Raw genomic sequence first — 21,484 nt, 5'->3', positions numbered from 1 at the left:
GGCCCTTCTGCCTCGGCGCTCGGCCGCCATCTTTGTCCCCGCCAGGGCGCGGGGGGGGGAGCGGGAGAGTGCAGGGAACGGCGTCCTGCGCACGCGCGATGGCCTCCAAGCGGCGTATTAGGGACAGCGGGGTTCTCTCCCCTCCCCCCACGCACGCCCTCCTCCCTCCGCTTTGCAGCCGCCACCAATGCTGCAGGGCGCATGCGCCCGCTGATTTCCTTCACGCCCCCCCCCTCCACTGTTCTCCCCGTTTTCTCATTCGGAGGCTGCTGCCGCTGCCGCGCGCGCACGCGCGCGCTCGCACCTATCCCGCCCCGGCCCGACCGCCGTCCAATGAGGTACGAGCCTTCCGTGCGCGAGGCGCCGCCGCTGCGGGTGCGCATGCGTGCGCGGGAGAGCCAGAGGGCGAGCGCCCGCCACTCAGAGAGAGCGCGACGCCGCCGCTGCGCCGCGGCTGAGGAGACATTGCGAAGAAGCGCCGCGGAGCCGGAGCCGGAGGAAGGAGGAGCGGCGGCACCGGCACCGGCACCCCTGAGGAGGACGAGGCGGACGAGCAGCAGCCGCCGCTGAGGCAGCCGCCGGGGGACGAGGGCGGCCAGCGGGCCCGGTGGGATGGTGTCCCCCACCGGCGCCGCGGAGGGAGGAGGAGGCGGCGGCGGGGAAGGAGACGGAGCGGCGGCGGCGAGAGGCGGCCGGGCGCGCCGGAGGAGGAGAGCGGCAGCAACAGGCGGCGGCGGCGGCACCAGCGGCTTCTCCCTCTCGCGGCGCTGAGCCGAGCCAAGCCAGTCGGGCGGCGGCGGCGGCGGCGGCACCAGCGGCGGCGGCGGCGGTCGGAGCGAGAGGAGCAACAGCAGCCGGAGGAGCAGCAGCAGCAGCAGCCGCCGCCGAGGCCGGAGCCCCCTTCGCCCTTCCCTCTCCCCACCCCCTCGCCCAGCAGCAGCATGGTCCGGGAGACCAGGCACCTCTGGGTGGGCAACTTGCCGGAGAACGTCCGCGAGGAGAAGATCATCGAGCACTTCAAGCGGTGAGTCGGGGGAGGCGGGCAGGCCCCTCGCGCGCCCCGCGCCGCACGCGCCCCCCCCGGCCGCCGTTCTGCCCCGCGGCCTTTGTGCCTCCCGCCGAAGGGTCGGGAGGGCCGGCCCTTTCTTGGCCGGGGCACATGCAGGACAGTGGCGCAGTTGGCCCCACGGCCAGGCCCCCAGCCGCGCGCGCGGGTGGCGGGTGGGGGTGGGGGTGGGGGGAGCTGTGTCCTACAGTGGCAAATGGGAGGGGGGCGAAGGAGGGGTCCTCCTTTGGTGGGAAGTGGGGAGAAGTGGTGCGGCTTCGCAATGAGTGCAGGCAAGGAAAGGGTCTTGGGAGAAGTAATGGGTGGAGGTGGAGGAGAAGGAGATATTTTACTTACTACCCTCGTTGCTAAAAATGTCATATCCTGCCTAGCTATAAATAGGCTCATCGTGGTGTGATGGAGGGCTACCTCTCCAAGAGGTGGGGAGGGGGGGAGGTAGAAGCTCTCTTGGCTTCCAGCAATGAGTCGAAATACAATGCGAATGGAGGCCCACCGTGTGTTCCTTGGATAAGTAGCGGAGGAAATAACACTGTCAAGGAGAGGGGAAATCAAACCCAGCATCTGAAAGCTGCAGGGAGCGGTGGGGGAAGGTGAGACAGTGAGAAGGGAATTCCAAGCTGGGAGCTGGGGGTGGTTGCGGAGTGGAGTGGAGCAGTGATTCCATTCCAGTGATGATGAAGGGCAATTTTGTGAGGGAGTAAACAAACAAAGCCTGGGTCGAGCAGAGTGGCTGCATCCACATTTCAAATCAGGGTTGCCCTTTCCCCGGGGCAATTGTGTGGCACCCTCAGGATGCATAGGGAGAAGCAGAAATGGGCCCCCCAGCACACACACATTCTTGTGGTGCAGCTTCCAGGAGGGTGACAACTGCTTCTTCCAGGAGTTAGGTAAAAATGGAGAGAAAAGTGGGGAGGGAGTGTTCATGTGAATGAGGGGTGCTGCTTGGGTGGGGGTGACACACAAAGGAAGAGCAGGATGCAGGAGGAAAGAAACCATTTCCCCAAAGGCTGCTGTGTGTGTAATAGGAGAGAACTGAAGAGCAGACCTGGAACTGAGGACGGTTTGAAGAAGTCTTTTCAGGATCTGGGCCACAGGAGGCCGATGTTTCTGGGCAGATCTGTTTCTGAGCATGCCTATTCCTGGGACCTGACAGCATGGAACATGCCATGGATTTCTGAAAGAAGAAAGATGAGGGATGCTGCTCTTGGAGGAGAAACAGTGCACACGAAGCGATTAAGCATCTCCCCCTGCACTTGGGAGTTGTAGAAATATGGAAGACCTTCAGAAAAGGAGCTGCAGACTGGCAGGGCTAAAGATCGCTCGAGGAGCAGAGGGGCAGGCGAAGAGCAAGGGCATGGCAAATGCCACCAGCTCCGTGGAGTGGATTTTTCTGAGGGCAAGCTGTGGTGGAAACAGCTGTTACTGGGAGAGACGTGCTAATTCCTCCTTTCCATATTTTCTAATCAACCCTGTCTGCTGCTGGAATCAAGGATTTTTACCTTTTAGGTGTATCCTAGCCACAGAGTGGATAAACTCCTGACCTTGTAGGTGCAAACAAGGGATTTATGTCTATTTTTGTGATTTTTTCCTCCTTTCCTTAAAATAATGGATTTATGAAGAAAGTAATGGGAACTTGAAAATTCAAGCATAACTCCAAGTGAATAGAAACTGAAATCCCATTTGAATCCAACTTTCTTGGGCTCCCTCACCATGGAATAGATTTTTGAGATTGCTAATGCTGAAGCCTTGATTGGTATTGTTATTTGCATTTATATTTTTCTTGTTTCGTTAGGGCCAGTGAAGCAAAATATTGTGTGCGTCTCCAACTGGCAAGAAATCTTAACTGTAATGTTTTTCTCTTCTGACTTAGTGGCAACAACCCCTGTGCATGTAGGGTTTTTGTGTCTGTCTCTGTGAGGGTTGAGAAATGGTTCTAGGAACGGATGCTATGTCATGGCGTTCTAGAAGAAAAGTGGTGTGCAGAATTCTAGGCAAGGATCTGGTTAGCTAAAGTTGCTTCCCGTTTGAGGCCCCAAAAAGGCTTGTAACTTTCCTTGTGATTTTCTTGCTACTGTTTAGGGTAGGGGAATTATGGAGCATACCTAATGAGTCACCATGGGAAAAATAGACTCGGTTGCTACCTCCTGGGGAGGAACAGGCTTGGCTGGTGAAGCAGGGAGGGGAGCTGCTCTGCTTCATTAAATGCAAGCTGTTGGGCTGCTTGGCCCTTGCTGGTTGCTCAGGGCAGATTCTGAGCTTGTACCGCGGGTGTTTCATTAGTACTATTGCACTAGGAGGGATGCTTCCCTCTCATCTCCTCCCCTAATACTGTGGGTTGTAGCTGGGGGGGCCGGGGGGGGGAACAAGCAGCTTGCTTTAAGCTTGGTACAGCTCTCGTGGATAAAGGGCATTCTTTTTTCTTTGGCAGTTAATACTCTGTAGAGGAGAAAATAGGAGGTTGAATGTGTTGCTAGTCCCATATGAAAAACCAAGCATGTGTAGGAGCTTTGAAAGTGTTCCTTCCTCTTTCTTTCTTTCTTTCTTTCTTTCTTTCTTTCTTTCTTTCTTTCTTTCTTTCTTTCTTTCTTCATGGTATTACTCTGGTACATTTTTTGTGTCAGTTTCAGTGCTCAAGACAAGAAAACACGCATGCACATGAAAGTGCATTACAGCATTTGCTGTGGCTGGGAGAATAGCTTGTCCCCTGGCAACGCTGCTTGTTCCGAGGGGCATTTGTGTGTGTGTGTGTGAGAGAGAGAGAGAGAGAGAGAGAGAGAGAGAGTGCACATGCTCTTATACTCCGGTGGGAAGGGAGAGATTCCTTTTCCAAGAGGTGTATGGTGCAGTGGTTTGGCTGGTGTGAATGCCTTTCTAAAATGGCGGCTAGGACCAGTTTATGTAGCAAAGAACAGAGCTGCTCACAGGGAGGTGGGGGAGCTTTCTACAGCAGGCAGCGGCAGGGAGAGAGCGAGCTGTGGCGTAACAGGAGACTTCATCCAGCTCCCTTGTTGCAGTGGCCTTAACTGCAGCGCTTCCTCCAGAATGTGCAAAGGGAAAGGCTTGCTCCGAAAAGAGCAGCTCTTCGGCGGTGGTGCTTCGTGCACAGGGGATATCCTCTTTCCGACAGCCTCTTCTGGTTTTGAGGGGGCCAAGTACAGTGTTTTTCTCAAATCGGTTAAGCATAGTCAGGTAACAAATAGTATGAAATAGAGTGGGGTACAGAGAAGCTTAAAAGTGGAACCCAAACAGCCTAAAATCTAAAGACAAGAAAGCACTAATTGCTTCAACCGAGGAAAAATCCAGCCAGCCAGATTTTGGTAGCTGTTACATAAAACTGAAGTGTGTTTGTGTGTGTGTGGGGGGAGCTGACTTGTTTTACCCTTTAGAAATAGTCAGTTGCCTTGTGCTAGAAATACTAATGAGTGTAAAATACGTACAAAATTAAAAGGCTTTTCTGTTGAGTTAATCATTTTAATTGCAGGGTGGTAATTGAATAGGTTCGGGGTTGTTTATTGTTGGACTTCCTGGGTTTCTGCACCAAAATGATTGAAGGATTCCTCAAGTGAGGATCAAAGCTCCCTTTCCAGTGCGTTTCCCTTGCCCTGGTTCCACAGAGCATTTTTAATGCTGGTCAAAGTTGCCATGGTGCGGTTGCTTAGTGATAGATCAGGAAAATGGAAGGATCTGAATTAATTGGCTCTCTTTCATCTCTCTGAATGTGACATCAGTTTAAGCATAGATCTTGAAATTTGTCTCATTCGTGTGCGTGCTCGTGTGGCTAGATTTAAACGGCTGATTGATCTGCCTGTCCTGATTAGGATTTCTTTGGGGGAGGCCACCCATAAATATTCAGTATATTCTGGAATTAACGCAGTGGCCACATATGCAAAACCATTTTCCATTTGCTTGTACTCACTTGGATAACAAGAGTCACTTAACTATCAGAAATCGGTTGAATTAAACTTTGGCTGACAGGAGGCCATTGTACGTACTGTAAGCTCACAATGGAGCAGCGCTTCCTTTGTATGCCCCGGGACCGGGAGGGGGAGGCGGTGCGGGGCAGTTGCATCGCTGTCCTTGCTTGCGTCGCATGGCCGAGAGGCGCGCCTGTATGTGAAGGGCAGCTCCCCCCGCAGTCGCCTGTACAGTGTAAGGTTTAATTATTGGAAAAGGCATCGTTTGGGGGAAGGGGGAATCCTTTCCGGATTTTGCTGGTCTCAGTGGCACAGAGTTCCCACCCATCCCCCAGCCTGTGAATAGGACGAGGAAGAAGAAGGCGCAGAGGGCCCGCCTGCCTGCCTGCCTGCCTGCGGAAGCAGCAGCTGCCATTCTGTAGCAAAGCTGCAGAGCAAGGGAGCTCCCTCTGGCTCGCCGTTCCAGTGCAAGACATAAATGGCAAGCGCGGCCAAATCACAGCTTCCAAATTAACACACCCATGTTAATTCTAGTTCTTTCAGTTGATGCTGATGAAACATTTCAGTAGGAAAGAATGCACTGAAACAGGTTCGTTGCTTACGTGTTTCCGTATTCTAAATAAAATACATTTAGAGGTGGCATGCTTGGAAGAGGCAAAATGAAGTGGTTCCGTATCAGGGACATGCACAAAATCTTATAAAGGGTGTGTAGAGAAGACGGGAAGCTTGAAGGACACATTATCTGCATTAGGTAATACCTTATAAAATGCCAGAGAGTCCTGAGCGAGTCCCTTGAATTTTCCTCATCCTGCTTGGATGATAAACAGAACAAGAAGAACGCATTTTATTTGGCTCTGTGCTTCTGTGTTTATGGAAATTGGAGTTCTCCCCAAATCACATGTAAGAAGTGAGCTTCCCCAATATGCCTTGCCTGCTCTTAACTGAATGTGAACCTTCTTAGAAAAAGTCCCTGGAAGGAAATATGTGTTCAAAGATACTATTTCACTATTGTTTATACACGAACAAACAACTTACAGAGTTACAGAAGGAAAAAGATTGGTTCATGCTCTCAAGGAGGTTACACTGTAAAGCAGCATTTCCCAGCCTGCTCTGTTGCAGTTGCTTGGGGCAACTGCAGCCCCAGCCAGTGTGGACCATGGGCACGCATGCTGGGAATCGTAGTCTAAAAGTATAATTAAGAGCGAACACCAGGTTGAGGAAGGCCTTGTGCAAAATGTGACTACTGGGAGATGGATGAAGTTTTACAGTGCATCCTTTCAGACTCCCAAGGTATTGCAAACAGAACATATGCATCCTTAACAATTGTGTACAAGGAGGTTTTCACTTCAGATGGTCTCTAATATTTGGGGAGTTCGTGAGTGTTTAAAAGTAGAGGTCAGATTTTCTCTCTAATACACCAACCCGTCTCTTTCTCTGTATCTCGTTTTGGACAGGCTTCTCTGTGCGTTGCTCTCAAGGGATCTAAAACCCCAGTGGTGCCGTTCTTGGGTTTCCCACTAGGAACCTGGAGAATTGCTTAGTCGTGACTGAAAGTATTCAACAATTATTGCTGTGGCCAAATTATTGCCATCCTTGAAATATTAAAGTGATTTCCCATTGCTGAAGCAGATGCACAGCGGCTTGCACGGGAAGGTGGATAAATATAGTAGCATTTGTCGTCTGCACAAGTGCCACATGTCCATGTTTCCCTTTTGATTAACTTAAGGAGGGAAACGAGAGCTTTTGCCTCTCGGCAGCTTTCATTTTTAGTGGAAAGGTTAAACTGGTGTATAACTTTCATCATCGGCAGTCAAGAAATACTTTCCAAAGTAAAGGCAGGCACGGGAAATGCAGCGAGAGCTTTTCAAGGTTCCTGCTGTTTCATGTTTAGCGGATGTGTGAAAAGTGAACTTAAGGGTTTCCTTACATTTTAATAAAGCTCTGCTTGTTGGGGTGGCTTATCCTAAGGATGACACACCAGTTATGGGACCATTTGTGATCTTCGGGGCAGGGGCGTATGAGGAAAAAATGGCTTTTCCGTTAGCTCCCAGTTTTGACTCTGGGGGCTTCAGTTTCATATTTGTACAGTAGCTCCCTTCCCCCCTTCCTTTTGCTAACGAAGAAGCGGTGCAGGTTCAAAGCTGGAGGCGCAGTTGAACTACAGCTGCTCCAGGCTCCCACATGAACAAGTGTGTGCAGCTGGAAACTAGTAAGTGACCCTCTTTGGTAACGCTTCTACTTTTGAAGAGTTAATGAAAGTTGAAGCACACTTTTCAAGCAGAGGGGTTCCAGATCATATACATGACTCCTTAAGTGAATTGCTCCCTTCTTAAAAAAAAAAAAAAGCCACCCCAAAATGCACAAACACGCACTGTTTTGCAACTGGCTTGAGCAAAGAAGATCTGGTGCAGTGAGGAGATGAGTCATTGGGAAGGACACAGCAGAGAAAGCAGAGTTTCTCTCTTGATCAGCAGAGATCCCCAGGAGACAAAAAATACAGCACTTTATAGTGTGGAGTGTGCTACACAGCATTTGATTTGATTTGCAGCACGTTGTTTTAAATTCCACCCACTCCCAGAGCGTTGATTCATCCCTTGAAAGCAAGAGAGCAGAGGTTTCTAGTCTGCAGCTCCTGGATCACTCCCCCCCCCCCCACTCCCGCCATTGCTGCTTGGTGCTGCGTAGGGTTCTTGGATCTTCAGGCTTGTTAGGCACCTGAGGCTCCCCAGCGAGACTCCACGCCTTTCTGTAAATGCCTTCTTTCAACCTGTCCTTTGTGGACAAGGGAGGAACGTGGGGTCCCAGGGCCTGGCCTTGTGTCACCAGGTTCAGCCGTGGATCCCTGGGCGCGTGGAGTGAGCCTCGCAGCCGCAGTGGCCATAGTCACAACCTCCTCCTTGAATGTCTGTTGGGGAGGAACAATCACATCACGTAGGAGACCTTGTGCTCTGATAGCATTCTAGAAACAACATTCCAAATAAAATAAAACCCCAATACAGTCAAACCTCCAGAAAGTTTCAGCTGGTGAATCTTCTTATGGGACAGTTTCTTAGTTGTTGCTTGCAGCTATGATTTGGGAAAAAGCGCTTTGTCAACCTGCTTTTGCATTGTCGCATTGGCATCCTCCTTAAGTTCTTTTGATACCATAGTATCATGTATTATATATTCTGCAAAATGATCTGTGTCCTGTTTTTCAAGTTGGTTAGCTATGTGAGAAATGTGTGCCCTGAAGCACATCACCTTCCCAAAGACTGCCTTCAGTCTTGATCCAGACTTTGGAGGTAAGCTGCCTCGAGTTGAGTGGGGCTTGCTTCCGAGTACCCGCACTGGTATTTCAGCCTACACATGGACACTCCAGAAATCCTGATCCCTCTGACTTCAGTCCAGAAGGCTGAGCTGACCCATGTGAAACTGACAGAGTGGATCAGGAGATGATTTAAAAAGAGGAGAAATAAGCGTTGGTAGATACTCACTGCAATCTCTAGCTGTTCTGGAAAGTCTCAAATTCTTCCAGGGAGAAGATACTTAATGCAGAAGTATCCAGAATATCTCTAGGGATGTGCCTTGTATGTTGTAATTTTTAGATAAACATTATATGTATCATAAGTTTTCTATAAACATTTAGAGAAAAGTCACACAATGGGCTAATGCAACCTTCCCCATGCACCAGTGTCTGGTGCTTTTCAGATGTTCTGGACAGCAGCTCCTGTGAGCTGCAGACAGCATGGCCCATGCTTAGATATGATGGGAGTTGTAGTCCTATCCATCTGGAGACCATTGCCTTTTAGCCTAGGCTCTCTGTCTCAAAATCTGTGGAGGAGCAAAATATCTTCCTGGTGTTCTTTGCCTACAAACATTTTTAATCATTCAGTGTGGGAGTTGACTGGTAGTCATGCTTTCACCCAGTCTGGTTAAAACTTGATGAAACGAGTTCTTGACTGCTAATTACATTTGTGTCAGTTTCAGCCTTAAAGCAGACTAGATGAAGCAAAGGCATGCAATGCAGATATGTGTACTTGAGAGACTTAATGGGGCTGGTCTAGGCCAGGCCCCTGTTGCCCATGGCACGCAGACTCAGCCTGCCCTTTCCCCGTCCCTCGTCAGACTGGTCTGGCATGTTGTCTTGGTGCTTGAGCTGCCCCTGAAAGTAGCCTCTCAGAGTGTGACTGGCGCTGCGGAGGGAGGTGTGTGCGCACTCAGGTGTGACCGTTCTGGACATCTGTTGGATGATGCCTGTGACGGATGGGACCTTACCCCACCACCTGTTTTCCTTGAGCGCATTAAGTGCTGGGCACATGGTTCTACTGATAGCTGTTGGTTTGTATTTGGCTATACATCATTTTGAGTAACTTTTGTTTTAGTGTAGCCCCTAAAAACGCTGGAGGGGAAGGCAGTCTTTTCCCCTTAATCAGTCTGTGCTGTTCAAGGGTGCTCCCCCTCTCCCAGTTGTGTGATGTGATGTTAACAAGGCCCGGACCCTCCTATGATTTGGTGTAATCGGCATCTCAGGTATGTACTCGTACCGCTCTACCCCTCAGAGCCAACCAAACCTCTTTGTTTCTGTGGAACATGGGGGTGTGATTAGAATTGGACCCAGGCATAATGGCTTCCCTGGTTCTAGTTCTGAGCAGGTTCAGTAGCTGACTGTGATACCGGGGTGGGGGTGGGGCTTCTTCCATGAGCCCAAAGAAATAAGCAGCCTCCACTGTAGCAGCTTATGCTAAAGCTTAAAGAAAGGAGGACTTAGGAGGAGGAGGAGGAGGAGGGCATCGAAGGCTTGCAAATCAAACCTAGAAAGAAAGCACTGTACAAGTCACACGTTTATCACATGTGAAATCCTTGCAAAGCAACAGAACCTACAGTAAAATAAAGGCACCGACTGACTGCCTGCCTGTTCTCAGGCATGTGGTTTATAGTGTTTTCGGGTGTCTTGGGACGTTCATTACGGCCTGTGGGCAATAGCATTGAGCAGGCAAAGTAGGGATGAACCACTGGACTGCAGGAACACACTTCTCCCAGCTACAAAATTAGATCCAGGAAGTGGGGAGAAGTCTCACCTTTATTCCACCTCCTCCATGCTGGGAACTCCCATTGGCTCAGGGAGCAGGACCAGTCTTCAGTGAGCCAAGCGGGCATTGAAGTAACTGAGCCACAGCAAGATGAGTGCAAGTTAAGGTTTCAGGGGTGGAAAAAGTCTGGTTGTGGCAGTTGCCGTCTTTGCCTGCCTGTGGTGTCCTCCACTGCTTGCTCTTCCAAAGCCACACTTTTGTGTTGGAATGGAAAACATGGGACTACCGGCCTTTTGCTGACAGTGCAAGACCTGGGAGCAGATTTCCTTACTGTTCAGGGGTCCTGCCTGTGAAGAGAGTTTCATTCTAAACTAACTTCAGACACACAGCTCTTTATGCATGTGGACGGCTTATTTGCTTGTGGAATCGAGTGGAACCCTGTTTGCCCAAGTCCAGATGTGCTTCCTTATTCTTCCAGTGTGGCTCTACTCACGTGGCCCCACAGGTGCCCTGGCCTGCTTTGGAAAGCATCCTCTTCCTCCATCACAGGAAGGCTTTATCAAAGCACTTGTTAGTTCTCTACCTTGTATTTAGTCTCGCTCTGCTCATTCTGCACAATTGTGCTCTTGTATGGTTTCCACAGAATCACAAAGACAGTTCTTGTAGCACAACTCCAAGTCTTTAAAGCAGCAGACTAGGATGGATGCTTGTGTAGTCTTCATCTTTCCCTGAACTGGTGCCCTAGAGAATTAGAAGCTCCAGCTTAGTCTAGCTACAAGGACGACGTGGATGTTGTCTAATTCTTGCTCTACTGCCTTGATACTTGGGTGTGCACAACTGAGTACATGAAGTCCACATGCCTTAAGAAATGCGCTTGTGTATCTCGGCCCTCTCCTCTCTCCAAACATAACCTCCTGAACCAATCAGAGGAAGCTGCCTGGCACTGAGTGAGCCCCTGGCCCATCTAGCTGCACTTCTGGCACTGCCCGAGGGTAACTCCTTTGGGTTTCAGCCCTACCTGGAGATGTTGGGAATCGAACCCGGGCCTTGATGCATGTGGGGCGTGGGCTGTGCTGTCGAGCGCTGGACTTGGGCTGTTGTCAGACGGTTGCTTGTGTGCAAAAGGACCTAGCTCAGTACTGGCCGTCTCCCGATGGGACTGAGAAGGGATTCTGCCTGGAGCCCTCGAGAGCTCTTGCTGCCAGTCTGCTTTGACCATGGCAGACTTTGCAGACCTGTCCTCTAATTCTATTTAAGGCAGCTTCTTTTGAAAGTGCCATTTTCTTCTGCATGGGCGGGAGGTGATGAAAGTGCAAGCAGAAGCACGCGCCCCTGGGTGTCACTTCTGGTGGGACTTCCTGCCCCTTCAGGCAGTGACTCACCTGGCCTTTCCTGAAGGGAAGGTTGGCCGGAGTGCAGACCTCCTCTTTCCTTCAAGAAAGCTCAGGTGGAAGAAGGTGCTGGCCATATTTCCCGGAAGTAAGACCATGTTCACGATGGCGGGCCTACCATGGAATGCTTTGCTGACGTTTAAGCTTAAAAGATCTGGGAACCATGAAGAACTGCTTGTTTGACATTAGCCATGTAAGGCGCCTACTATGTTCAGAGGAAAGTGCTGGTGATCTTTTGTTATGTGCCATCAAGTCATTTCTGACTTACGGTGGCCCTGTGAATGACAGCCCTTCAGAATGTCCTGGCTGTGACAGCCCGGCTCCGTTCTTGTAAACTCAAGGCTGTGGCTTCCGTTACGTAATCAGTCCATCTCGTGTATGGTCTTCCTTTTCTTCTTCTGCCTTTGAATTTCCCGAGCAAGATGGTCTTCTCCGGGCAGCATTGTCTTCTCAAAATATTACAGTCTCAGTTTTGCCATTTTTGCTTCTAGGGAAAGTATTTTTGGTTTCATGGGGCTCACAGAATCGTAAGAGACGAAGAGACTTTGGGGGCATTTGGTTGTACCACCCACTTAATACAGGATCTACAATGCAGGATTCACAAGAGCAAGGCTATCAGTAGCAACTGGCTGCATAACTACTTCCAGTTTCAGAAGAATGGACTTCTTGGCCATGGCATTCCTGTCCTCCAAGAGGCATTTTGTTGGCCTCTATGGCAACTGAGGGCTGGATTAGAGAGGACTTTGATCTGATCCAGCCTAGCTTCTCTTCCACTCACTGGATGCAGCCACAACATCCCTGACTTGTTCATCTGCAGTGGTGTGCAAGTACTTACAGAATACACGCATCCCCACACCCTCCCCTCCGGCAGCTGTGCAGATCTGCGCAGAAATAATGCACAGAAAGCTTCTTGTGGAACAGTGCATGGAAGGGTCTGGCCTTCCCTCCCCCCAGCATTTGTGCATCCATGTTTTGCACCAGTTGTGAATATGATCTTATCCTAATCAGCTTTTTAATTAAGCGATTTTCTGCCTTGGGCCATTGGAGTCTGTTGCCAGCAAATTTGCAGCAGCAGTTCGGTTCTGCTTTTTAATAGATGGAGAGAGACCAGCTTTTCACACCACAAGCTGTCTCACAGCCATGCTTTAAAGAGAACTGAATTGACCAGCAATGACTGCAGGAAAAGTGTGTGTGTGTGTGTGTGTGTGTGTGTGTGTGTGTGTGAGAGAGAGAGAGAGAGAGAGAGAGAGAGAGAGAGAGAGAGAGAGAGAGAGAGAGAGAGAGAGAGAGAGATCTTGACTATAGATGCAGAATTGGACTAGTGGAGTGGTTAAAACTCGGTTTCATTTCGGAAATACTAGCTTTTGAAATACCCACCAGCCTGCCACTGTCATTATGGAATGCCCTGCTTAGAAGAACCCATCTACAGGGTTTCTCTTTTTCTTTTCTCCTCTCCTTGCGCAGCAGTCGTATCTTTCCCGGTGCCCCCTGTAAGCGTCGGCTTCCTTGTGTTTCACAATTCCCTCAGCATCGTAATAATCTGTAGTTGCCTTATTGATGATAGTTAACAAGATGCTAATATGAGGAAGTTTAGCTTTGGTCCTTATTATACATGGTAATAGATTCTGCCCAACAGCTTCCTGGGGTTTCCCATTTCCCCTGTTTGCCCATGGCTTGTCCTGTCTCCTGGTGACGGCCAGCCAGCCCAAGGGTGGTGTGGTGATGAAGAAGTCCGCTTAATTGAGCCAGAAAACGCGCATATGCCCCAGGGCCCATTGCCTGTGAGAGGAGAGGCAGAAGAAGCCTCGCTGCTGCACTTGGAGACTCCAGTGCCGGCAGTGGCCTTGTCCGGTGAATAAGCCGGTCATGTTCACATCCAGAGCCGTCCCGAAAAACGGCGAAATAGCTTGATGGGACTTGGTGAGGGTGCTGAGCAATTTAGTGGTGGGGCACCAGAGTCCGGCTTTAGTCTCCTGTCCTTACCAAGGGGGCTTGTCGGAGCCTTTAAAAAAGACTGGCCATTCTCGCTGCAGAACTTAGCTAGAGCACTGCAGAGAGGGCTTCCTGTGCTCTGTCCTCGAGGGCTGTCCTTGCAGGAGCAAAGCTGCTCCTGCCACCAGCTCATCAGGGCATGCAAGTTCTCTGCTGATTTGTATGAATAACGCAAGTGGAAGGCATGCGCACGCACACACACATCAAGTGCCTTGCGTTTTGTTGGGGCATTTTAAAGCTGGCACTCAGGAATCTCCTCCCCCCGCCACCCCCGGTTGGTTTTTTGTTCTGTTTGCGAGTGATTGGGAAATGGCTGTCTTTCTGGGAAGGCTGACGTGGGCTCACTGGTACAGACTCGAGAGACAGGCAGTGAGCATTTCACAAGGGCTGCCGCCGTGGCTTCAGCAAGGTCATGATGGCTCCTGTCCTTTTGTTTCCCGCCTCAGCCTGCTCATGCCTGCACAAAGCTTGCCCTGCCTCACCGTCTCTTTGTGCCTCTCGGCGAATGTCGCGCTGGGGAACCTGCCCATGCCACCCGGGAAAAGGCAGTCTCTCCACTGCCTCTCCTCCAGCAGCCCTTCAGAAAGGGCTCCTTCTCCTGTTGTGCATTGTTCTGCGGCAGCGACCGATCCCGTGATGCAGCATTGCAGATCTTTGCTCCCTCCTCCCTCCTGGATCAGATGGCATGAAGCAATGCAGCTCCCCTCCCAGCGGCAACTGCCAACACGGGAGCAGTTTGGAGAGCGGCCAGTGGGTGGGGCTGAGCTGGATCACTCGGCTGATTGATCTTTATGTGGGTGACTAATGGGTATACACAATTAAAAAGGTTCAGACAGTGCTAGGGCAGTGGCCATGGAAGTCTTCCTGCTAGCACAGCTGCTTTGAATGCCTTACTGATTTTTGTGGAGCTCTGTGTGTGTGTGTGTGTGTGTGTGTGTGTGTGGTTTGTGTCCCCTCCCCTGTCCGATCTTGGGAAAGCAGCTACCCTCCTCACCCTGTTGCTCGTTGCAGGAGAGATGCACCCTTTCAAACTGGGGGATGTCCTTGGGATTCTAGGTGTGAGCAACCAAATATTGCACCATCTGCGTTGAGCTGAATAATATAGGGCGATCTCTGTGGTGGAACCCTGGCAAACAGTCTCTCCAGTTCTGTCATGCCTCTAAAACTGTTCCTGGAGAATTCTTGGCTGCTGAGACTTCCTTCCCCCCACCTATCCTCCCCTACCGCAGACTTTCCCAACCTGGTGCTTTCCAGTTGTGTCAGGCAGCAGTGCCCAGCATCCTCAGCAGGCGTGGCCATCGCTCTACTTAGAAGGCTGCCTTCTAGCAGTTTGGGCCTTTTGGCCAGCCTGGCCGATGCCGTGGGCTTTGGCTGACGGGCCCTCCAGTGCCTCTGATCTCTGAAGGTCCCTTTGGTCCCAGTAGACACCAGGGACTGGGCCCTTCTGCGTGCGGAGTGCGTCCCTCTGCCCGAGCCCTCAGCCCGGCTCTGCTGACCACATTGGTGTCTGGGTGGAGAGACCGCCCTGGAGTCTTGCTGCCTCATCTGACCGCCTGCTTCCTAAAGTGCTTAACGCACATTCAGAAGAGAGATGCGTTCTGCCCCTTGCACCGTGTGGCCTGCCCTGCCACTCTTGGCTCTTGAGCCAAGTTGGGGGTCAAGAAGTCGAACAAATAAAGGAATAATGCTAAAATCCCAGTGAGCTGGTGAGTCTGTTTCTTGTGGTTCATATTGACTAAATGTGGGTGTTCCTTGCTTCTCCCGGTGGCCCTTGCCGCAGCCAGCAGGGATTCCGTTCTGTCTGAGGCGCCCGTTTTCATAAATCCATGCCTCAGAATATCATTGGTGGTTAAACCTGGAGGCAGGGCAGTGTTGTGAAAAACATGCAGGCGTAAACGCAAACCTGTTGAACTTTGGCCTTACTGGCATCATGATCTGATGTGCAGCATGATCTTGTTCATAGGACTAAAAAATGTGCTCACTGCTCCAACTTAAATATTCTAATGCAGGCTCCAGAAACATGAATCAAGTGTGTCGAAACAGAAGCATTTCTCCAGCTGTAGCAAGTGTATAAAGGATAATGAAAGATGCGTAAAGTTGTCAAACAGACTCTCCAGTTGGTTCAGATCAAATTATTTTATTGTTGTTTTGTTTATCTCTGTGGTTCAAAAAAGGCACATTTATAGAGCTTTGCATTTTTAGAGAAATGACTTTCAAATGAGTTGGAAGCTCAGAAGAGCTTGATTGGGAGTTTGTTTTCATTAATCAGTTTTAATAATACCAAAACATTTTGCCCATCCTCAGCTTCTGTCCTGTAAGTGAGGATGTATAAGAGAAGCAGACCAGGTTGCAAATTTCCTGTTTCATGGTAGTAAGCTGTGCCCATCAGGGCCGGAAGCTTGGGTGCCCAGAGTCGTGCCAGACCGTGCTGTTCATATTCGGGAATATGACATATTTCATTTGACTGTTCTCAGAAATACTTTTCAATCGTAGCTTAAACCATTGTAATTCACTCTTATTTAGATTGTAAGCCTGCAAGGCAGGACATTATTTTATGTTCTAACATTGCACCTCACATCTTGTGTTCTTCTAGACCCTCACAAAATTAACAAATATGAACAACTGAGAGCAAGATGCAAATGCATACATCTAATTAATCTATGTTCTGCTCATTTCACTATTTTAATATCAGATGAACCAAACTCCTTTGAAGGATTACAATATGAATGCTTTCTTCCCTTGTAATAAAATAAGTTTTTCATTTTGATAATATATGATACTATTATTATAATATTGTATTATTTGCAATTATTTTAAAGGGAGGAGAATTCAAATTTGAAAAGCCCCATTTTTGTTTTAATTAATATTTTTTTTAAAAACGGTGTGACGGGGTGGAAGAGAGCAAGGATGCTAGCAGCTTAGGGGCCTTAAGCACTCCAAGTAGAATGTCTTTCTTGGTAGAAATGAGCCAGCATCTGAACTGCAGTTACTTATGTGTGAGACCCACTGAAATAAATTGCAAGCAAGCATGCCTAGCTTTTCAGCTTCACTTTCAGCTTGCCTAGAAATTGCAGCCCACCAAATGTAGCTTGATGTGCTGGTTTGTATAAACCTTAATACATATTCTCTCTCTCTCTCTCTCTCCTAGATATGGACGTGTTGAAAGTGTCAAAATTCTCCCCAAAAGGGGATCAGAAGGCGGCGTGGCAGCCTTTGTGGATTTTGTGGACATCAAGAGCGCCCAGAAGGCGCACAACTCTGCCAACAAAATGGGGGACAGAGACCTTCGGACGGATTATAATGAACCAGGAACCATTCCTAGTGCTGCTCGGGGATTGGATGATACAGTTTCCATAGCATCTCGTAGTAGAGAGGTTTCTGGGTTCAGAGGAGGTGGTGGTGGGCCCACATATGGCCCACCACCATCACTTCATGCACGGGAAGGACGCTATGAGCGGAGACTTGATGGGTAAGTTCCAAGGTTTCAGTAGGCAGGTATTGTGTATTTGATGTGGTGAGAAACACAAACTTCTGTGTAGGGCCCCCAGACGGATTCCAAATTTGGGGAATGATCTGCGTTTCCTATTTTGGTCTGGAAACGGAAGTGATTCCCACCCCACTCGCTGGTAATCATGTGGATCTGTAGAGGATGTTTCCTGCAGCTGGTTGGATACCTGGTCGTAAGACGGAAGACTTCCTGTGCCCAGCCTCGATTATGGAGCTATTCTTCTAGAACTTAATGGTCCTGTTTCTTGGATAACATAAGGCCTTACTCGGATGTATCCTTCTTATCAGGTGGAGTTACTTTTACTACCGCAAGTCTCAGAATCTATTATGGAGTATCTTCAGAATGTAGGATTTGCACAGTCTTGGCAAAGCTTCATACCTAGACTTTTCAGGGTTTTGTTGATGTATATAGTGTATGTATAAAATTGGATTGTTACCAAAATTTTCTAGTAGGCTTTTTAAAACAAACATACGATGCATCGTCTTGGATTCTACAAACAACTTCTAGCCCTGGGAATACATATGGTACGGTGAAGACTGCAGAAGGCAGCTTTTGATGTTCCCCTCTTTGGATCTACATCACTTCCGTATGTCTTGGGATTACTGTTCCTCATGGTATTGGCAGAAATGAAGGAGATTAAGTCTTGGAAGTTACAGGCCTTCTGTTAAGGTGCTGGAATAATGGCTCCTACCTTGAATTTGTGGGATGGTACACAGCCAAGACCCCAGTGGCCCCAGGGAGTGGATTACTATCTAGCCTTGCTCAAAGTGTGTTTTCCACTGAACAGTTAACAGGCACGTTAGCCTAAAAGACACTGGGTTTATAATCAGCTTGTGGATACATCAGAGGAAACTGACTTGACTTGGCTGGATGGTTACAAAGATGGACAGAGGATGCTTCCTAGCCAGCAGCGGGGCAACCATTCATATCTTGGTGTGTTTTCTACCAGCTGCTTGATTCAGACTTAGGGCTACAGACACTCTCTGTTGGATGTACTTAGAAGAGCTTGGCTGTCTGAAGAACGAAGTCTGTGGGTCGCAGAGCCCTCCTTTTGCCACTCTGGGACATCTGGCTTCCAGTGGATTTTTCCTCCTCTTCTCACTAAGATTTTTTTTTTCTTGCTCGCTCATCTAGAATATCATTTTGACACCCTTGGCCACTAAGAAGGTGGATTACCCCTATAAGAGGGGCCCAAATTGGGGAAGTTATGTTCACAATTCTCTCCCTAGATTTAATTGGGAATATAGGTCGTGTTTCCTCACTTGGAAAAGGTTGGTATGTCCTGCCCTGTGTATATTAGCCCCTCTCCTAACCCAAGTCAATCCCTTTTTCCACTAACTCCAGTAGTAATTAGTACTAATAGATAATCAGCACTGCTGTAGTCGTTAGATTTTCAGCTCTGCTAGTTCTTTTGTCTGTCTTCTGTGTCCTTCTAATGGATAAGGAGCTCTTTTACTATAGCAGTAACCCTTCTAGGAGTATTGTTCCTTTGTTACTTTATCATATCAGCTCTCACTGATTTAACATTTCATAGGGTGCAGAGTGCTTGTTGATTTTGTTCTTTCAAAAGGGAAAAGAGAGAGCGCTTGAAATTAAATAAATACACACTATCTTATTGCATGCAGCTGCAAATAATAGGAAATGTATGTTATGCATTTTAAATGCCTGCATTGGGATTTTGTTTCACATTTTTGGTAAACAACTCTGAATTGTTCAAGAGGTAGGAACTGGGGGCAAAAGCCTTAAGATGCATCAAATATCTATATCTCAGGGTTTACTGCCCTGTGCCTGAGATGCATTTGAAGAGAGAGACATGTATAATAAAGGAGTATTCTAATCCACTCTTAAGGCTGAAACACCCCCCCCCCCCCCCCAAAAAAAAAGTGAAATAGTTTTCATCAGTTTTGGTAGATGATCTAACCTGAGACCCAACAGAAAAGGAGTAACTTGTATGTGTATGTGTATTTGTATGCACCAAGTATGCTTACATTGATGCAGAAAACCGAAGTAATTGCTAAAGGGTTTCAAGGAAGAGTGTTGAAAGTTTAAAGGGGATGGTTTAAATGCCTTCTTCCTAAAATGGACTGTTACTCTTTTAACTAACCCGGGCACTGGCTCTTATTACTAAGTCTGCAAGCATTTGTTCTGAGTTATTTCACCTTTTCCCCTGGCAATGCCCCTGAAGACAGGTCATCCAGTTCACCTTGTAAATTAGAATATTAAACTACTGAAAGCCTCCCAAGGGATTTCCTTTGAGTTTTCAGCCATCATATTTAAGTATTCTGGGCCACAGAATACTGCCCTGGTGTACTCTGTAACTCTGGAGCACACGGCCCACCCTAGAGCAAAGTGATGCCTCTGTACAGAAACTGCTGCAACTTGTTGCATTTGTTGTTAAATTGTGAATGCGTCAAACTTCCTTGACCCCAAGCTTATGAAATGCCCAATACATCTAATCAGTGAATTGATAGATTTCTATATCTTCAGCCCTGGGTGGAGGTCATGCTTCTGTCTCCTCATTATCTAAGGCACTTAACAGTTGCCCATACCTTGGTAATTACTAGGATTAATATACTGAGGAATGAAGGAGCTCTTGCATTGTATTTTAGAAGCAAAAATGCATAACAACTGTGTCTTTCTTTAAAAAATAACCTGCCATTTCCAGGCTCCTTTGTTTCACAGTGGCTTTCATGGCCGATGCCAAACGTTGCTTTTAAACTGCTGAATTTGAGGTTGCAATGAATAATTGGTTCTGTGTGTAGCTCTGGTCATGAAAGCCCACTTTAATCGGTGAAACTGTAATCCGTGCTAAGCTGTTTTCCGTATTGGTGTAACTGAGAAGTCACGTGAACGGGCCACACATTTGTTTTGCTTAATAGGTCGTTGTCATTTAGAGTTGTTACTACTCGCAAAGCAATAAATATGAATGCCTCATTCAGTATGTGCTTGATACTGGGATGGTCTCCCCTCTCTGATTGAAACACATGTTTTCCCCCTCCTAAATGCAGGGCTTCAGATAACAGGGAGCGTGCTTATGAACATAGTGCCTATGGACACCATGAACGGGGGACAGGATTTGATCGGACAAGACATTACGATCAGGATTACTACAGAGATCCTCGGGAGCGGACTTTACAGCATGGACTTTATTACAGTTCTCGGAGTCGCAGCCCGAGCCGCTTTGATGCTCACGACCCCCGTTACGAACCTCGGGCCCGGGAGCAGTTTACATTGCCCAGTGTGGTACACAGGGATATCTACAGGGATGATCTCACACGGGAGGTACGAGGCAGAAGGCCAGAGCGGAATTACCAGCACAGCAGGAGCCGGTCGCCGCATTCGTCGCAGTCCAGGACCCAGTCTCCGCAGAGGCTGGCGAGCCAAGCATCGAGGCCCACCAGGTCGCCGAGCGGCAGTGGCTCCAGGAGCAGATCCTCAAGCAGTGATTCCATCAGCAGCAGCAGCAGCACCAGCAGCGACAGGTATGCGCATGCCCTTGTGGTACTCCTGGCATCCTTCCTTCCTAGGGCCCAGTGCGAGTTGCTGAAGATAAGCCCCGTAATCCCGTACTCCGCGGTGTCTTCCTCTCCCATCTCTTTCCACTTCCCCTGAGAAGGATGGCCCCCGGGACAGCAACACAGATGCCCTGCGAGAGCCGGCAAGCTGTTTTCCTTTCTCTTTATGGCCTTTCAAGCCAAGCCATCTTGAACGGCACCCTCCTGGGCACGGGCCATGTACTTGGTTTTAAATGGCCTTCCCCATTTCGGTTTAGTGCTAATTACTTGTCACCCCTCCACATTTTCTTGCAGCAGCTTTTGTTTACTAAAGGATCATCCAAACTACTCTTAAACTTTGGTCAGAACCACCTCTAGGCCTGCTAGTATAAATTGTAGTTCCAGTTGCACAGATCGCTGTTGAGAAATCACAACTTTCAGGCATAGGAAAGAGTACTAAAACTCCTGAAAGAGTACTTTTGCTGGGAAAACCCACTTTTTTAAATAATGGGATTTAACTGTTAATATCAAAGGGGGTCGTATAAAACTGTCAGACAGCTCAAATTAACCAGCAATAAATAGCTGATTTCCATTATGTTTTAAGTAACCAGTAAGCAGTTGGCTGGTTATGAAAGAGGCCTCATGAGGAGTCTGTGGCCAGTGATGCTTCAGAGGCTGGCTGGGGCATGTGGGCAAAAGGAGCTTTCGCACCAAGGATGCTTGTGCTGCGTATCAGCTTGCAGTGCCCTTCCTTCAGGTGCCTTTATACGTTCATGGTGTTTTAGCACTTCCCCAGAAGTCTTAAAAATGCATGTGAATAATTGAAGAAAATTAACGTTGGAATTTACAATCAGGAGACTTCACAAAAAGGGCTCCTAAATTCCAGTCTTCTCCTGTTTGGGATAGCTATTAAAATCTCATCCATCTCAATATTTCATTAAAATCCAGACTCCCTACTTCTACTTAAAGCTTGATCTTGTCTATAGGAATGGTAAATCTGAACCTTTTGACAAGATCTGAATGAACTCCTCTGCCATACTTGGTAAAACCTATAATGGGTGTCTTTGAGACTTTTCTGCCATATTGGTCTTCTGAAACTGACAGATACGG

At 48.6% G+C, this 21,484-nt stretch overlaps 1 protein-coding gene across 2 annotated transcripts in view; it reads left to right on the top strand.

Annotated features, from left to right (window-relative positions):
- Positions 1-857: 857 nt before the first annotated feature.
- The window catches only part of SPEN (spen family transcriptional repressor), a 54,529-nt gene continuing 33,902 nt past the window's right edge, over positions 858-21,484 (top strand). The window contains exons 1-3 of one of the 2 annotated variants that reach the window (XM_044421220.1): positions 858-1,024; positions 16,521-16,841; positions 19,889-20,362. In XM_044421220.1, the coding sequence (XP_044277155.1) occupies positions 942-1,024; positions 16,521-16,841; positions 19,889-20,362 (878 nt within the window). In that variant the 5' untranslated portion in view covers positions 858-941. Of the gene's footprint in view, positions 1,025-16,520; positions 16,842-18,020; positions 18,152-19,888; positions 20,363-21,484 lie in introns of those variants that run through there. The other variant, XM_044421221.1, reaches the window with a different exon arrangement.

Source organism: Varanus komodoensis, unplaced genomic scaffold (assembly GCF_004798865.1).
Source record: "Varanus komodoensis strain SLA01 unplaced genomic scaffold, ASM479886v1 scaffold116, whole genome shotgun sequence".
Taxonomy (NCBI): domain Eukaryota; kingdom Metazoa; phylum Chordata; class Lepidosauria; order Squamata; family Varanidae; genus Varanus; species Varanus komodoensis.
This window is presented reverse-complemented; position numbering and strand designations above follow the sequence as displayed.